At 42.5% G+C, this 19,161-nt stretch overlaps 1 protein-coding gene across 1 annotated transcript in view; it reads left to right on the top strand.

Annotated features, from left to right (window-relative positions):
* The first annotated feature begins 368 nt into the window (after window positions 1-368).
* The window catches only part of LOC142208755 (protein-glutamine gamma-glutamyltransferase E-like), a 42,009-nt gene continuing 23,216 nt past the window's right edge, over window positions 369-19,161 (top strand). The window contains exons 1-5 of the mRNA XM_075277446.1: window positions 369-385; window positions 8,684-8,872; window positions 9,447-9,653; window positions 14,774-14,892; window positions 17,817-17,945. Of these exons, the coding sequence (XP_075133547.1) occupies window positions 379-385; window positions 8,684-8,872; window positions 9,447-9,653; window positions 14,774-14,892; window positions 17,817-17,945 (651 nt within the window). The 5' untranslated portion in view covers window positions 369-378. The remainder of the gene's footprint in view (window positions 386-8,683; window positions 8,873-9,446; window positions 9,654-14,773; window positions 14,893-17,816; window positions 17,946-19,161) is intronic.

Genomic DNA, 19,161 nt, shown 5'->3' with positions numbered 1-19,161 from the left:
ATTTCACTATGATGTTTTAAAAGGTTGATACAATGATGGAGAGTCTTTAACTGTTTACTTTGTGTATTTGATTTACATGCAAATCCACTTAAGGTTTACATCAATGTCATAATGACTTATGACAATGTGAGCTCTGCTACATCTGTAAAATGCAACTCAAGTGTAAAGAAACAACTGTCACAAGTCATCAGTAAATAGACGCTTGGAATAATAGTAAGAAGTCAATAAAATACGGGGATCCACCCAGCTCATTAAAAATAATAGCAATTAAAATGCTAGGAGCGGCTGCATTCCTATATATGGTAGCTGTCTATGCTAGAGTCACCAAGGACAGTCATATACTCCGAATCCCCAGGTCACTTCCAGTACAGCGACAACATGTCAGGTAAGTTACTGGGCTGTAATGGAGCAAGAAACAGAGTGAATGTGAATGTAACTTTGTAGATAAGAGGGGTTTATTGGAAATGGTTGCTAGTGAGGAGTGGGTTATCATAAGATTGGATTGATGTGTTCCTTATATACTTGTGAAATATTGGAAGAATCCTAACTTATCCTTGGAACTATGTTGGGTCTGATTGTCTGTATATGATACTTTTATCCTACTATTGTCTTGATGGCTCTTGGAATGTTCATTGGCATATTGGGAGCTACTTGTGTATAAGGGTCAAGTATTATGGAGATAACAGTATTCTTTACGTCCCATTATAGCATATAGAAAACATAAATGGGAATCCCACATTTGGGATCTTTTCCATTTATGGGCCAGAGTGGACAACCACTCACAACTTTTGTTTTCGTGGCCCATTCATTTGATGGTTTGTCCTATAGGTATTCCTATGTATCCTTCCTTACCTTTTCTCTTTGCTTGACATATTTCAGGATGTATAGTGTAAGATGTGTAGCTTGGGAAAAAAAAACAATAATTTCATGATATTGTGTCAGGAGATGTATGTACTATATATGTCTATGTATGGTTGCCCAGGGGTTTCGCTGGGATATTGTAGTGATGTATCAAATTTGTATTGTGGAAAATTGACTCCTAAGCACTGGTGTAATTATATTGCAGTGGCCCTAAAATCCACAGGTCACCCTCAAAACACAATGACTGGAAAAACTTCTTTGATCCACTTTTTGATTTCCATTAATGACTTAGGGCTCATTCACATGGGTGAGCTGGTGGGGCGGATTTTGGGGAGTCGCGTCACTCTCGGGTCAAAACCCGCCTGCCACGACCGTCGCGGTCCCGGCTTTCCTGTCCGGAGTCGGCTCAAATGAATGGGCCGACTCCGGAGGTTGCTGCTGCCAGGCGGAAGCCGCGGCTCGCTGAAGAAAGGGCAGCTCGCTTCTTTTTTCTGCTAGCGGCGACATGCCACTAGCGGAAAAAAAAACGCTAGTGGTCTCCATAGGCCACCATTGTATAGAGGCGGATTTTGAGGCAAAATCCACTCTCAAAATCTGCCTCCTTGCCCCCGTGTGAACTAGCCCTAACAGTCTGTACACTGTGAGTTTACGACCCCTGCCCTCTGGTGAGCTGGAATGAGAAGATTTATGATACACAGTCTTCCACTGACAGAAAGGAGAAAAATAGCAGATGGTCAGGAGCAGATAGTCAAGGGGAGAATCTGTGGGGAGGAAAGGGAAATGTAAATACTGATAAAATGTACAGATGGGATACAGTTGATAAATTGCACAGGGGGGCTCAAGCTGAGATTTTGCACCAGGGCCCGAGAGCCTTAAGTTACATCTGTGGGCCTTAACAAAATTTGTAGGATGTCAATGTCCTCAATGACAAAGCACCCACTGCTATAATACCTATTAAGGAATGTCAGAAAGCATCTGTCACACTGGACAATCCTAATCACTGAAGGACGCAACTTATTCGGGCCTCGAGGGCACTGCAATATTTTTAACACTGCATTTCAATAGCAATAGCTTTCCATTGCTGTAGCCATACGAGGACTTGTTTTTTTTTTTGGGGGGGATGCATTCTATTTTTTTATGTGACATACTGAAAAATATTTTTTATTGTACAACTTTTTCATTTTTCTGTCCATGGAGCTGTGAGAGGGTGTGTTTTTGTGGGATTAGTTGAAGCCTTCATTGGCACGGTCTTGGGATACTTAAGAGTTTTTGTGATACGTAATGTGATAAGTTTAACCCCTTAAGGACCAGGCCATTTTTTGGTTTCACATTTTCGTTTTTCCCTCCTCACATTTCAAGAGCCATAACTTTTTCATTTTTCAGTTCACAGAGTCACATGATGGCTTATTGTTTGCGGGACAAATTGTACTTTGTAATGGCATCATTCAATATGCTGTGCAATGTACTGGGAAGCTGGAAAAAAATTCAGAATGAGGTGCAATTGGAGAAAAAATGCACTTGCGCCATTTTCTTATGGGTTTAATTTTTACAGCGTTCACTGTTTGGTACAAATGACATGTTACCTGTGTTCTACGTGTCAGTACGAACGCGGTGATACCAAATTTATATAGTATTTGAAATGTTTTGATACTTTTAAAAAAAATGATAAACTTTGCAAAATAGAAAAAAATATTTGTGTCATCATGTTCTAACACCTGTAACTTTTTCATATTTCCATGTATGGAGCTGGTTGTGGTGTCTTTTTATGTGGGACAAGATGACGTTCCTATTGATACCATTTGGGGAAAGATCTGATGGTTTGATCACTTTTTATTCAAATTTTATAGGAGGCAAAGTGTTGAAAAAAACGCTTTTTGGCTGTTTTTATTTTTTTTGCCACTACGCCGTTCGCAGTACGGGATAAATGTTTTAATATTCTAATAGTTCAGGCATTTTGGAGCGCGGGGATACCTAATATGTTTATGTTTAATGTTCTTTAATTACTTTTATAGCTGATCTAGGGAAAGGGGGGTGATTTGAACTTTTATATTTTTTTAATTTTTTTAATACTTTTAAAAACTTTTTTTTTTCTTCTGTTACATTTATGATCAGACCCCTTAGGTACCTTGAAACCTAGGGGGTCTGATCGCTCATACTATTCACTGCAATACTACAGTACTGCAGTGAATAGCAGAATCCCAGCACTTCTATTAGACGATGCCTCTGGCATCGTCTAATAGATCTCGGGCAGAGACAAGCCTGGAAGCCTTCAATAGGCTTCCGGCTGTCATAGCAACCGATCACCGCCCTCTTGTGACGTTCAGGAGGGCGGCGATCGGCGAAACATGGCGGCGCCCGTGCCGCCGGCGCCGTTTACACACTGCGATCACGTTTGACCGCAGTGTGTAAAGGGTTAACAGCAGCGATCGGCTCGGGCACCGACCGCTGCTGTTAGTGGCAGGTCCTGGCTGTATTATACAGCCGGCATCTGCCGTGTATGGAGCGAGCTCAGCGTGTGAGCTCGCTCCATACATCCCCATGCGACCCATGACGTACAGTTACGTCAAGGGTCGCTAAGGGGTTAAGATTCCGGTCAATACAATTGCAGCTTTACTTATTATGTAGTTTTTTATTGTTCATATTTTTTTTAAATCATAAAATATTTTTAATTTTTTAAAAACATTTTATTACACTTTTAACCAATTTTTTAGCTCCACCGGGAGAATTGTTATTGTTTCATTGATTTTTATTGCAGTATATTATTCCTGTCAGCGTAATGCTAACAAGTCCTAAGCCTTCGTTAGGTGTATATCATGACAAATCGCTTACACAGCAATTACTTTGGGAGTGGGGGGCGGTAAAATAGTGAGGAAGCTGCAGGGTTACATGTTATCTCCAATCCCACTCGTAGCAGAGAATCTGCTGCAAAATACCACTACATCACCTTTAGAGATCTATATAAAAAGCGCAAACCCCCTGGTGGCATAACTAATTTCCAGATAGCCAAATAGTCCAAAATATAGGTATGGAGCACTTTGGCTTAGTACCACAATAGCTACCCTAGTAACTATCCCAATAACACCCTTATTAGGGTAAGTTCACATGTGAGTTTTTTGGGCTGGAATTAGAAGCAGAGGCCGCCTCATATTCCGGTCCAAATAATGGCTAGCCGCGAATGGATGTCGGTGCAGTGCACCGGTATCCAGTCGCAGAATTCCGCTTCAGACTAGGCCCAAATGAATGAGCCTAGTCGGGAGGGAGGTGTCGCGAGACGCATGTTCACAGCTGAATCAGCCTGAAGAACTTTGAATGTTTTTCAGCAGCACCTCTTTGTTCACACAGTGCAATGTACTGCTGTCATTTGAGTAGCTTTTGTTCATGGACATTTACGTGGCCCAACTATCAGGAATGAGCAATCTGGTCTGAGAATCGGGTCCATTTGTGTGACCTTTGTCCCTTGGAGGAGTCCACACAAAGACCTGATTTCATCATCATCTAGTCTGTCTGGGATGATATGAAGAGACAGAAGGATTGGAACAAGCCTACATCTACAGAAGATCTGTGCTTAGTTCCCCATTTATGATCTCGGGATACACCTACAGTGTTCCCCCAAAAGTAGGACACCCCCCAAAAGTAAGGCATGGGGGGTTCTGTTGAATTGCCTAATATAAGGCACCCCCCCCCCCCCCCCCCCCGAAAATAAGGCATGTCCGACAGTGGTGGGCGGGGCTTAGCGGGGCTTAGCGGAACTTTCATGGGCGGGGCTTAGCGGTCCCCACTTCACTGTTGCCTCTGCTGTTGTGTCCACTGTCTCTGCTGCTGTAGGATGAGCTCTCCCAGCTCATCCCAGAGGCAGCAGCCTCCATACAGCAGAGGCAGCAGCCGGCTTTCCTGTGCGCACGGAGCACAGAGCACAGCATCCAGCCGGCTGCTGTGTCAGTGAAGTGGGGATCGCTGAGCACCGCCCACGAAAGCTTTGCTAAGCCCCGCCCTGAAGCCTCTCTAAGCCCTGCCCACCACTGCCGGGATGAACAGCAGAACCAGCGCTGCTAGGAAGATGGGAAAGGTAAGTATGATACCTTCCCCCCTCCCCTATACTACCTACAACTGGCAGTCATGCTGACGCTCCGCTAAGGAACTGCCGGCATGACTGCCAGTTTTAGGCTGCATTCACACTGAGTAACGCTGGCGTTTTTTTGTGCTTATTTTTGCACATAGCGCCACGTTAACGTCGCGTTAATGCCGCATATACGCCGCGTTTGCGCCGCACTATTTTGCTGTCGCGTTGCACGGCGCAAACGCGGCGTTAACGCAGCGCAATGTGCAAAAATAAGCACAAAAAACGCCAGCGTTACTCAGTGTGAATGCAGCCTTAATAAGACATCCCCCGAAAATAAGACAGGTCCTATATTTAGGGCGACAATTTAATATAAGACACTGTCTTATTTTCGGGGAAACACGGTATATGCCCTATAATTCTATTATATGATTCTTCCACTAAGTTTCTCCTAACTTGTGACTAATAATGGTAATTACAGCAAATAATATAAGAGGTGTAAATAGTGTCTCATAGATATTGTATGTAACAAGGAAATGAGACTCTCCTGATTAAGAAATGGAAATATTAAGTATCGCGCAGGTGGCTTGACCTAGATTGTAGAATAACTAGAATAGGCCTATCCGGATCTGACCAAGGCTTTGGAGTCAGTACCATAAACTTCCAAATCCAGGTTTCATTTCTACATAACATCTCATATACAATAATTATATACTAGTAATAATATATTATAGTTGGATAATAACATACATTTGTGTGATTAACATTTGTAAACTTTCCCAAATTTTTATAAAAGTAAATTTGCTATAAGCGATGTCTGAAAGAAATTTAATTAAGGAAAATTTAATTAAAGTTAGGAGAGAGGTCACTATGTTTCTACCGATTTTGACTCCACCCTGTGTTATGGTATATTTATATAGTTAGATTCTTAATAATATATCGCTTCATTTCTCACTATATTTATGAGAAAACCACAACCTACGGATTAACAAGATGAGACTCACTAAGCTTCAAATGTGAGCTTTATGTGTCCATATAATTTAGAACTTAAGACAGTTTTGCTTTCGCTGTCCTGCTTACTTGGCATTATCCTTTGAAGATATTGTATCTACAAGTCATAACTACAGGCATAAGATACTGGGGTCCCAAGCAAAACTGTGCCAGGCCCCCAACTATAATGTATGGTTTATAGCATAGGTCTCCAGAAACCGGGAAGAGACACCTTACGGGCCACTTAACACTGGGGTCCAAATGAAAAACTATACCAGGCCCACAACTATAATGTATGGTTTATAGCACTGGTTTCCTGAGATTGGGAAAAGACACCTTATGGGCGCCTTAAGACTACTGGGCCATGTGCAATGGCGCCATCTGCACCCACTCAAGTGAAACCCAAAGTCGTGGTTTTCATTGTAAATTCCAGATTTCAGCTGACTATACATATTAGATAAATGTTGAATCAGCTTATTTTGGTGGATCCTGACAACCCAATTAATATGTATGGGGTTGTCCTGATGTTCTCCAATGGCAGATGTTGGTGGAAAGAATAAGCCGACTTTTAGGCCCTCTTCACACGGGCAAGAGGGGATGGATTTTGGCGCAGAATCCACGTCATAATCCGCCCCCTCACAATGGTGGTCTACGTTGACCACTAGCATTCTTTTTTCCGCTTGCAACATGTTGCCACTGGTGGAAAAAAGAAATGAGCTGCCCTTTCTTCAGGCGGATTCCTCGGCTGAATCAGCTGCAGTGTCCGCCTTGTGACAGCAGCCTCTGAACTAGGCCCATTCATTTACGCCTAATCCGAAGCAGAAAGCCACAACGGGATGCTGTGCACTGCACCGGCATCCCGTCACAGCAGCCGCAACGGAATATGACACGCAGAATCCCCGTGTGAACACAGCCTTAGATGTCTACATACGAGATCCTATTATTCTCAGAGAAGACAAGAGCTGTCTAGCAGTGGCATTCCCCCCCTCCCACGTGTGCATTTGGCAGAGCCCAGAGTACATGTGTATAAGGTAATTCGGCTTTAAAGGGTTTTTCCAGAATTAAGATACTTATGACCTTAGTATCGCAAAATGAGTAGCAGAGCTGCATTAGCGTGGCATAGCCTTTACACATTATACACAGCAGTCTCCTTACAGTTTTGTATACAGATTGGGGATGGCACTGAAGGTGCTCAATGTCGCTCCCTATTATACTCATACAGATAACCTATCATAAGGTTAGGCGATTAACATCCTAGTCCCAGAAAATCCCTTTAACAAAGGATCAACTAAATTATAGTCAAAAGTGCTACAATAATAACAGTAAGCAAGAACCAAACAACAACTGAATAATACTGCAACATTAGGCCAAAATACTCACCCACCTACAAAAAGTAATACAAATTCATCCACACTAGTGACTTTTGTCTCCATGAAAACCAAGTATAATGGACATAGACAATACTATTTCTCAAAAATATTCAACCTTCCTGTAAAAATATGCTATTCCTCTGCATTTTTGGAAACCACCTGCTGTAACGTAAAGGGGTTGTCCAGTTTAGTTTTTTTTTAATTGATGACCTATCCCTAATAGAAGAGGGAGAGTCGGACAACCAGAACCCCTGCTGATCTGCTGTAACATGACTATGTTTATATTGCATACTGTCCATTTTATAGTAGATATGTGATATAACTACAACTTTGTACCATAGAAGGGAATGGATGGAGACTGGAACTACTACAGTTACTATGAAATAAACAGTGTGCTCTCACAATTGCCATGGTTCTTTCAAACAGCTGATCAGTGGGGGTGCTGGGGATTCCTTATTGAAGGCTTATCCTGAGGATAGGTCATCAATAAAAATTAACCAGATAACCCATTTATTTCAGTGACTACTATTGAGCTAGTGTCTTCCAACCAGGGCTGTTTTAATGGGCTCTGTTGAAGGTTTCCTAAGTGAGCCCCCTATAATTTAATGTCCTCTTAGTGGCCATCACATAATGCTCCCTGGCCCTTCAGTGACCACAGATATATATTATATAAAAATGTAAAGGTTACATTATAGTAACCTTCCAGAGAGTTTCATGCAGGCCCAGGCTGTAGTGATGTCTGTTGCTCAGCGATCGCTGTGCCTTCCTGTCACAGGCATTATTAATTGAAGCCTGATCAGTGGTAGCTCCATGCTCTACCATTATATTCAACTCTATCTGCATCCTTTGGGAGCAGATAGAGTTAAAATCACTGCCTGCTGCCTGGAACAATGGGACATCACCTGAAATGCAGGACTGTCCCACTCAATCCGAGGGGCCCCACCACCATATAGCCCTGTTTGCCCAATGGTTAAAGCTGCCTTGCTTCCAATGTCGTGAACCTCTTGGTTATATACTTATATAGTGTATTTAAGAAACCCTCGGTGGTAAACATATAAGAAGACTCAACCACTTCCAGTCCTGAAAGTGATTATATGAGATCACTATGACTGTCTTTTACTCACATATGTTAATACAATGTAATTGGTACTGACCCATCAGACATCTCACATGGACAACTTTATAACATACCTACAGTATTTTTAATGTACAACGTTTAGTCAGAGCTTTTGTGGGTTTGACTCAAATTTATAACGTGTTCCTAGAAAACAAGCTCAGCCGTGACTCATAAGACATCCACGACTAATAGTATCATTTACTGGTTATTGGTCAATAATAATCCTAATCATTACTATCATCTCTGCCGGGACGTGTTGTGTAGGTAACATCATGTATTATCTTCCAGCTCTACAACTTACCAACTATGATTTCCATATAAGTGAGAATACATCAGCTCACAACTGCAGTGCGTACATTGGCAATGGCCTGGTTGTACGCAGGGGTCAAGATTTCAAAGCCGCCTTCACCTTCAGTGCACCTGTAAAGAATGAAGATGGACTACACTTCATAGCTACTCTTGCCACTTCAACGGGAGGTAAAAATATTACTTATAAGTATTGTCACTGATTTTATTGACTTATTTATTTTTAACTTAACGTTCCCCAAGTGGACCCGAAAAAAGGAAACCCTATCTGCTTAAAAAGCGGTGACTCGTGTAAACCCACAGACCCCATAGACGATAATGGGGTCTGTGAGCTTTCCGCGAAGTGTCCGCACAAATCATGCGCAGAGGAAAGTAGTTCTTGAATTACTTTTCTCCGCATGACTTGTGCGTAAACTGCGTGGAAAACACATGGACCCCATTTTAGTCTATGGGGTCCGTGTGCTTTCATTGTTCAACACTTTTTAATAAGTTTGGTATTCCATTCGGGGGGTCCACAAGCAGACTCTCCGAGTGGAATACCAAACGCAGATGTGAACCAGGCTTAATAAAAATCGACCTGACAGTTTCCTTGTAGATTACAGGCTGGGGAAGAATGCTTGATATACAGGGACATGCATGTAATAGAGAGGATCTTAAGAAGAAAATGTTCACAGTTAATTATATTTCAGCAAAATTTTATTTTTCAAAATTTATAAATACTAACCATTTGTGTTTGTTACGGCAGGTAATTCCCTCTTTGAGGTCAGTTTCTCAAATTCTTCTGGATATGGCTGGACAGCCCAGATAAGTGGTTATGGATCACCCACCATTAATGTGACTTTTAACACCCCAACTGACGCTATAATCGGACGCTATATTCTACATGTGCAAACCAGTGGAGGAACCAGGCGCATTGGAGAGTTTATGCTGATCTTTAACCCTTGGGCTTCAGGTAGGATATGGTTCTATAAGTCCATCCAAGTCTCATAGTATTGGGAGAGAGATCAGGCAAGACGACGATGATACATTACAAATTGTAGACGTCTTTTACGGAGTTAGTATCCATTACCCAAATATTGGAGTGATGTGGAGAGGAGAAGGGCATTGAATATATCCTCTCTATTACATAGCTAATTCTTCATGGCACAATTGGTGGCATTAGGATCAGGGAAGCATGATTAAGAAAAAAGTAATTGTGAAATTAGATGATTCTCTAGCTGTCCTGAAATGCAGTAATGAAATCAGTTTCAGGTTAATACATCATGTTGCAGAAAAAAAAAATTGCCGCAGATTTTGCAGCTTTTTTTTTTTTTTTTTTTTGAGCCAGACATAGATACTTCTACTCGATCCATTCCTGGTTTTGGATCAAAAGTACAGAAAAGTGTAAAAAAAACCAAAAAACCTTTTCTTCATTCTGTGGCCCTAGCCTTAAAGGGAGTTTATCAACTCAGCCCCACAGATAGATAAGTAAGACTAGGTTCACACCTGCACCTGCTCTATGTTTGGGGTTTCCGTTCCTGAATCCGATTTATAATCTAGGGGTCCATGCAGTGGAGTAACTAGGAATGGTGGGGCCCCGTGGCAAACTTTTGACATGGCCCCCCCCTTCCTAACTGACCCCACGCCACATTCCTGTGCGCTTTATTATGCCCCATATTGGCCCCTGCACACAGTATTGTGCCCCATAGTGGCTCCTGCACACAGTATTGTGCCCCATAGTGGCTCCTGCACACAGTATTATCCCCAAATTGGCCCCTGCACACAGTATTGTGCCCCATAGTGGCTCCTGCACACAGTATTATGCCCCATATTGGCCCCTGCACAGAGTATTATGCCCCATAGTGGCCCCTGCACACAGTATTATCCCCCATAATGGCTCCTGCACACAGTATTATGCCCTATAGTGGCCACTGCACACGGTATTATGCCCCACAATGAACACCCATGAACAATTATTATACTCTGGGGTCTTTTCAGACCCCATAGTATAATAATCAGAGACCGAGGGGGGACATAAACATAAAAAAAACACTTACCTATCCCCAGCTCCGCTGCAGTCCTCAGTGGTGTCAGCCATCTTTAATGACGTACGGACGTCACATGACCCGGGACGCAGGTTCCGGTCAAGTGACATCAGGGACGTCACAAAACTAGGCCCAATGCATGTATGGCGCACGGAGAGGTAAGTAACACTGTTTTTTATGTTCCCTTACCTCTCCCGGGCCTCCGATCATTATACTAGGGGGTCTGAAAAGACCCCTGAGTATGATAATAGTGTTTGTGGGGTCCGTGGCGTCACTTACCGATCCCGGTCCCTGCCTGGATTGATAAGTAAATAGGGCCCATTACCCGCTGGAGTAGCTCCAGCTGGTAATGGCCTATTAAGAAAAAAAAAATGCAGCAGTAGCAGCTGTCGCCGGGCCCCTGATGTCCTGGGCCCTGTGGCAGCCGCTACCCCTGCTACTCCAGTAGTTATGCCACTGGGTCCACGGGTTTCCGCAGGTAACCAATTTTTTAAGTGGATTAGGTTTTTGTTTGAACCTGAACGCAGATGGGTTAACCAAGCCTCCATTGCCAAAATATCAATGTTTTTTTGACAATATGTAAAGTAGCTTTTTGGAGCAATTAGGGCATTGGCATTTCTACAAAGAGGTAAGCCTCCCACTGGTTTCAGCCCTCCTTTGCCCCTACCTCCGATTGACAGGGTCAGGCAGTATATACGGAATGTGCGCTTGACCCTTTTGCTTCACTCACTGTTCATATTCCTGAGGCATGCACAGTACATATGGTTTGGGCCAGGCAAACATTACAGAGGGCCGGGTTACTCAGGCCAGGTGACATTAGGCATATGCTATCTGGCTCTATCAATTAGAAGAAGGACGGAAAAATGGAGGGTAGCCAAAAATGGAACGAGGCTTACCTCTTTGTAGCAACAGCAATGCCCTTTTTGCTCCAACAAGCTAATTTGCATATTGACAAAAGCAGCAATATCTCAGCAATGGAAGCAACAATTCACAAGGGGGGCCCTTATCTATCTATCTATCTATCTATCTATCTATCCTGAGGACCCGAACCAGTCAAACTCAAAGAAAAATGAATCTCTATCTGGCACTTGTCAAAAACCCAGCCATCATTTCCTTATTGTGGACAGGTTATCAGACAGGGACACTACATGTATGATATAACCCGGGATTCTGACAAGTACAAGATAGAGATGGGCGAACCCCTCAGGATTCATTTTGTTTTGAGTTTGACTGCTTCGGGTCTGTGTTTTGTTTCGGGTCAAACAAGTTTAACACGAATTATACCGTAAATTGGCTTCAAACATAGAATACTCTCAGGACTACTACAAACCTATCTATCTAATTTCTAGCTTTTTAACAAAATTCAATTATAAATCAGCTCACTGTATAAATGTATAAAAAAGGAAGTAGTCTCAAGGGAGCCCGGCGTGCAGGTGACTCGTAACCCGCCACACGATGAAGAATCCAATAGTTAAATATAGCCAGCTGCGTCCAAGAGAAATCAAGTAAATGTCCACGGAAGAATAAAATTTTACTTTTATTTGGTCATCTCTTAAAAAAGTTACATGGTAACTAAGCAGGGTACATCGTTAATATAGGCAACGCGTTTCGGGAATAAATATTCCCTTCTTCACAGGGTCAAACAAGTTTAACACGAATTATACCGTAAATTGGCTTCAAACATAGAATACTCTCAGGGCTACTAGAAACCTATCTATCTCATTTCTAGCTTTTTAAGACTGGGTTCAAACCAGCACTTGGTTTCCGTTCGGGGATTCTGTCCCTGAATCTGCTTGAAAAATGTAGAGCAAAAATCCCAGGACCCAGAGTATAATAGGTGGAGGCCCAGAGGGTGAAAAAAAAATTTCAAAAATCCGTACTCACTTTCCCACATCTCTTTTGGTACCTCTTCATGGTTGTATCTATTAGCAGCCCAGAACATGGTTGATGGTCACCATTAAGATGGTTAGAGAATATCTGTAAAACTCTGCAAAATTTTCATTGTTTACAAATTAAAACATGGTTATGTTCATGGAAAAACCCTCTTAGGGTATGTTCACATGGCGGAAGCCAAATTCCGCCGTGTGAACTCTCCGGGCGGCTAGCCACGACTGGATGTCGATGCAGTGCACCAGCATTCAGTCACGGATTTCTACTCCTGATTAGGCCCAAATCAATGGACTGAATCAGGAGTGTGTCTCGTGCTGCAGCTGTGTCAGTCATAGAAGCCGTGGGAAGAAGGGGCATCTCGCTTCTTTTTCTCACTAGCGGAAAAAAAAAAAACGCTAGTGAGAAAAAAATGCGTAGCCTTTTTTGCAGGAGGATTTTGAGACAGATTCCGCATCAAAATCCACCTGCGAAAAAACTCTGTGTGAATATACCCTTAATTACCTGTACATACTGTAGTCTACTATCATTGGGTCTGTTGCTGTGAAGCAAGACACATTGGAAGAATCTAACATGCTAATCTTTTGAAGTTGCCAAAGAGGTAATAAAAAGAAATACAGAAACCGAATTATCACTGATCAGGAGATTCATCTATTGCAAGAGACATTTTACATTGGAAACTACTGCATCTTCTGGCAGAAGTTCCCACTGGAAAAATTATATGCAATTACAGATGTGTCTACCCTTAGTAGTGGCCCCATGAGAACTTCCCAGTTTAGTACTGGTGTATTTTGTATGTCGTTTGTGTGTCTGTCCATAAGCGTCATGTGATCATGCATATCTCAGTTTGGGTATCAGTGAAAAACCTGTGATCAATTGTTCTGGTATCCTGGAGTAAATCTGTGTGTATGTGGCATTGTGTAACAGTGTCATAATCAGCTCCCTGCCCCATTAAAGCTGACATACAGCAGTGAAGAAAAACGACTGGGTTCTTATGGAAACCTGGAGTAAATCTGTGTGCATGTGGAGACTAAGCACCTACGAGCTTCTATTGGATGATAAGGGACATATGACTGTGTGTATGACAGTTAGAATATGAGTGAAAGACTTGCAGACTTGTATTGGCTAATACAGGTCATTGTTTTGGGAATACTGTATCTCAGGAACAGTACGCCCTAGAGAGTTCAGACCCTGTCTAAAACTTTCCTGGACACCTGATGTGCCTGTGTGCCAAATTTGGTGAGGATTGGTCCAGTCTTTTGGTCGCGCATAAAGAACAGACAGACAGAGATGTATATTTACACACGCGCATAGGCTTGTACTTACACAATATACATGCACTTACACACACACATATGCATTTACCTACACTATATGAATGCATTTATAATCACACATAGTATTTACCTACACTCATATATAAGCATTTACACCCACATATGTGTGTTTACCTACACTCATAAGGATGCATTTACAGACACACATATACACACACACACGTAATTACACTCATGTAAACGTATTTCCACACCCATATGCATTTATCTATACTCATAGATACACATTTAAACTCACATATATTTACCTACACTCATATATATATTCTTTTACACCCTCACATATACGCATTAGGGGCAGTTTACATGGAGTAAACTGGCGTGCAATCTGGCACGTATACGCATGTCAGAGTTTGCGCGCTCAAAAAAGATCCCATTGATTTCAATAGGGTTGTGTGATGCATGATGTTAGTACAGTGCATAACACATCTATGACCAAGGAACTGCAGGATAAAATCTGGTGTCACGGACACAAGACGCACTTACTCTGGAATGAATCTTGCTCACGTTCCTGTTGGCGTGTCACACTTTCTGCCCATTGCAATACCCGGCCTGTCAAGACAGTCATCAGAGGCATGAAGTGATCTCATCTGCCAGCGTGGCCTTGGCACCAATCGCCGTACACCGTATACTTATTTATGCACATGGAGTGTATGTTTTCATAAGGTGATAATTCATGCTGCCAGTCAGGATTCATGATGCATAGCTTTAGAAATGTGTCATGTCTTTAGCACTTTTAGAAACTTCATGACAGCTATATGACGGGTACGTATTGGAGCAGGTTTGGCCTGTTGTTATAACACATAATCTTGATTTTCTTTAAGGTGACAGGGTGTTCCTAGCAGATCAAGCTGAGAGACAAGAATATGTCTTGGAAGAGTTTGGTTTAATTTCCGTTGGTGAATCCGAACAACCATTTGAATTTGCCTGGAACTTCGGACAGGTAAAAAGGCTATAGAGGGCAACAAGGCAATTCACCAAGGTGCAATGGGGCTGATTGTTTTAAGACTGGTGGTGCTTTGTGCAATGCTCCTAATTCATTTGTGTGTTGGAACAAGATTTGATAGAATATTTGGAGGGTCTCACCACAGAGAGGTCTCTACCTTAGTCATTGGAGGACATAGATTTCTGGTGTAACTCGCATCAGTTTTCTGGCAAGAGTCACAGTAAATCTGTTGGGCCAAGATGTCCACAACCCAGTCTGTCTAGAGTCCTACCCTATCTTGGCCATTTTCTTGAAAAATGCCAAAGGGTCATTTGTGCAAATACCCATGTAAGAGGGACAAAAATTGGAACTCTTCGAACTCCTTAAAAAACAGTCAACAAGAATCCCAGTATCTCAAAAAAGTGAAAGTGATTAAAATAGCTTTTAATAATATTGTCTAAAAACCATAGAAAATCATATTGGTAAAAATAAAACTGGAACCGTCTTACCAGTTAGTATAACAAGCTCCCCGGGAAGGAGCAAACCAAATCCAGAGGTTGATCACATGGGGTGAAACAGTATAATGACCCCCACTCTTACGACTAACCCCCGGAATCTAGAATTCCCTCCCTAACAAGGGCAATTCCAAAGACTGTCCCTAATGTTAACCCTATGAGTGTCTCACCATCCCAATGTGAGATGCTGAGATACTTATAGCGTTAACATTAGGGACAATCTTTGGTGCATTTCATCCATTCGACTAGCAGATTGCATTTCTTTGAAGCAAACCTGGGGTAAGCTGAGAAGGGATGCTGCAGACATTTTGACTGTATGGCCACTTGACTATTTAATCTTAATAGACGTATAACCAAACACTCCTTTGCTCCCCCACCCCATCAAGTCATATGTGCAGACTTTTCCCTATACATCTCAGGGTTAGTACAGAAGATAGGGGAATTGTCTCATTATAGGAAATAGAAGAAGTTACTGCATATATTAGTTACATATAACTAGTCTTGGAATAGCTAACCTATTAGTGTCGGCGTACACATAGACATGATGGATGAATGAGGTATTTAATTTAGGAGGTGTGGACTACAGAGCTTTAGGCTTACATTTATGAGATGCAGATATTCACATGTAACACAACAGGCATTTGTTGCCCAACAGCCATTGTCCACGTGGTGTAAATATTCATAAAGCTATAGAAACACAATACACCGATATTCTCCGTCCATAACTTATTTCAGTCAAGACATAATATCGAAGTCTTTGATGGTTCGACATGTACACTCACCGGCCACTTTATTAGGTACACCTGTCCAACTGCTCGTTAACACTTAATTTCTAATCAGCCAATCACATGGCGGCAACTCAGTGCATTTAGGCATGTAGACATGGTCAAGACAATCTCCTGCAGTTCAAACCGAGCATCAGTATGGGGAAGAAAGGTGATTTGAGTGCCTTTGAACGTGGCATGGTTGTTGGTGCCAGAAGGGCTGGTCTGAGTATTTCAGAAACTGCTGATCTACTGGGATTTTCACGCACAACCATCTCTAGGGTTTACAGAGAATGGTCCGAAAAAGAAAAAACATCCAGTGAGCGGCAGTTCTGTGGGCGGAAATGCGTTGTTGATGCCAGAGGTCAGAGGAGAATGGCCAGACTGGTTCGAGCTGATAGAAAGGCAACAGTGACTCAAATAGCCACCCCTTACAACCAAGGTAGCCAGAAGAGCATCTCTGAACGCACAGTACGTCGAACTTTGAGGCAGATGGGCTACAGCAGCAGAAGACCACACCGGGTGCCACTCCTTTCAGCTAAGAACAGGAAACTGAGGCTACAATTTGCACAAGCTCATCGAAATTGGACAATTGAAGATTGGAAAATTGCTGCGACATTCGGATGGTAGGGTCAGAATTGCAACGGTTCAGGCTGGTGGTGGTGGTGTCATGGTGTGGGGAATATTTTCTTGGCACTCTTTGGGCCCCTTGGTACCAATTGAGCATCGTTGCATTGCCAAAGCCTACCTGAGTATTGTTGCTGACCATGTCCATCCCTTTATGACCACAATGTACCCAACATCTGATGGCTACTTTCAGCAGGATAATGCAATGCCATGTCATAAAGCTGGAATCATCTCAGACTGGTTTCTTGAACATGACAATGAGTTCACTGTACTCCAATGGCCTCCACAGTCACCAGATCTCAATCCAATAGAGCATCTTTGGGATGTGGTGGAACGGGAGATTCGCATCATGGATGTGCAGCCGACAAATCTGCGGCAACTGTGTGATGCCATCATGTCAATATGGACCAAAATCTCTGAGGAATGCTTCCAGCACCTTGTTGAATCTATGCCACGAAGAATTGAGGCAGTTCTGAAGGCAAAAGGGAGTCCAACCCGTTACTAGCATGGTGTACCTAATAAAGTGGCCGGTAAGTGTAGATCGAGATGCCAAAAAGACTTCTTTATGACTTCAAAAGTCATGTGTTGTTATAAGCACCGATCTGCTGTGGATGTCGGCTTGCTCCAATCCTTCTGTCTCTTCATGTCATCCCAGACAGACTGAATGATGCTGAGATCAGGGCTCTGTGGGGGCCATATTATCCCTTCCAGGGGACATCAGCTCCCTGGAGAACTCATCTTGTCACTCAGACCCCTACCATCTCCTGTATGAGCTACCCTGTTCAATGGGAGTTGATGCTTCCAGTGCTATGACATCACCCATCCAGGACTGAAGGCCCGCCCCCATTGCACCATCTGTATAGACTTTAAATTTGTTTTTGTCCGAACCTACAAAAGTGACATACATAAGAAAGATATGTTATCTATCACTGTAATGTGCTCTATAACATGGTGGTGGCAGTTGAATATGCTTGGAGGTGGTGGTAGATTACAACTTCTACTGCCTTACAATACGCTAACAATATGTTCTATTTAGTTTCAGCAAAATATTCTGTATACAACCTTTGTCCTATTGGATTCGACTCTGAACTTCAGAAGAAACCCCCAAGAGGATGTAAGACAACGTGGTGACCCTACACATGTCTGCAGGGTCCTGAGCGCCATAGTAAGTGACTGAACCCTACTCAAGACTTCTGCTTTGTGTCCTGATAATAGTTAATACTGACCGGCTTGTTAATATTCCTAACTTGTAGCAAGTTATAGCTGAATCAGGGAGTGAAAGGGTGTAATATGAAGTATGGAGCATAAAGAGTTAAAGATGGTAACTGCAAGACTGGGGTGATAAGATCAAAAGTTTTAAGAGCAAGTTCCCATCTTGGTCAAATACTGGATGTCCATGGTGGGCAAAATGTACGTAAAAAATAATTGTATTATTAGTGGGACAGCAGGCACAGCAGCGGGTTTCAGGTCCAAAAATTGTCGGGGGGGAGGCAGGAGAGGCATATCTTTTCAAGGAAAGGTACATTTTTTGGAATATCTGACCAACAAACCATTGTCATGACAGGATTGTCTGGCATGGGATTCTATTACTGGCTTTATTGCTTGTAATACAAGCACCACAATTTTAAAATGCATTACAATTTATTAGCATTGCAGTACATTTTAATATTTGTATTAGTGATGAGACCCCCCTGGGGTTCAAGACCTACCCTACTGTGAAAATTACAGTAAAAATGAATAAATCTAAAAATTCATATTACCCCCTCCCCTTTCCCTAGAACCAGTGGCGTAACTAGGAATGGCGAGGTCCCTACATACAGTATTATACCCCATAGTGGCCCCTGCACATAGTATTATACCCCATAGTGGCCCCTGCACACAGCATTATACCCCACAGTGGCCCCTGCACACAGCATCATACCCCATAGTCGCCCCTTCACCCAGTAGTATGCCCCATTCTTGACACCCATGAACAATTATTATACTCGGGGGTCTGAAAAGACCCCTGAGTATAATAATATAGTTTGTGGGGCCGTGGCATCACTTACAGAACCCTGCCAGGATTGGTAAGTAAATGGGGCCAGTTACCCTCCAGCCGGTAACGGCCTATTAAAAAAAACAAAACGCAGTGGTAGGGGCTGTGGCCAGGTCCCCTAATGTCCTGGGTCCTGTGGCAGCTGTTACCCCTGCTACCCTGGTAGTTACACCCCTACCTAGAACACATATAAAAGTACAAAATCAAATAAAACATATTATAGCACATACCTATTAGGTATTTCGGTGTCCAAAAGGGCACAAATCAGAAGTAAATCTGGTCCTTCGAAAAAAAAAAAGAAAAAAGATGCCTCCCCATACATGAAAATATACAACAGATGGAATTT

This window comes from Leptodactylus fuscus, chromosome 6, assembly GCF_031893055.1.
Source record: "Leptodactylus fuscus isolate aLepFus1 chromosome 6, aLepFus1.hap2, whole genome shotgun sequence".
In the NCBI taxonomy this organism is placed as follows: Eukaryota; Metazoa; Chordata; class Amphibia; order Anura; family Leptodactylidae; genus Leptodactylus; species Leptodactylus fuscus.
This window is presented reverse-complemented; position numbering and strand designations above follow the sequence as displayed.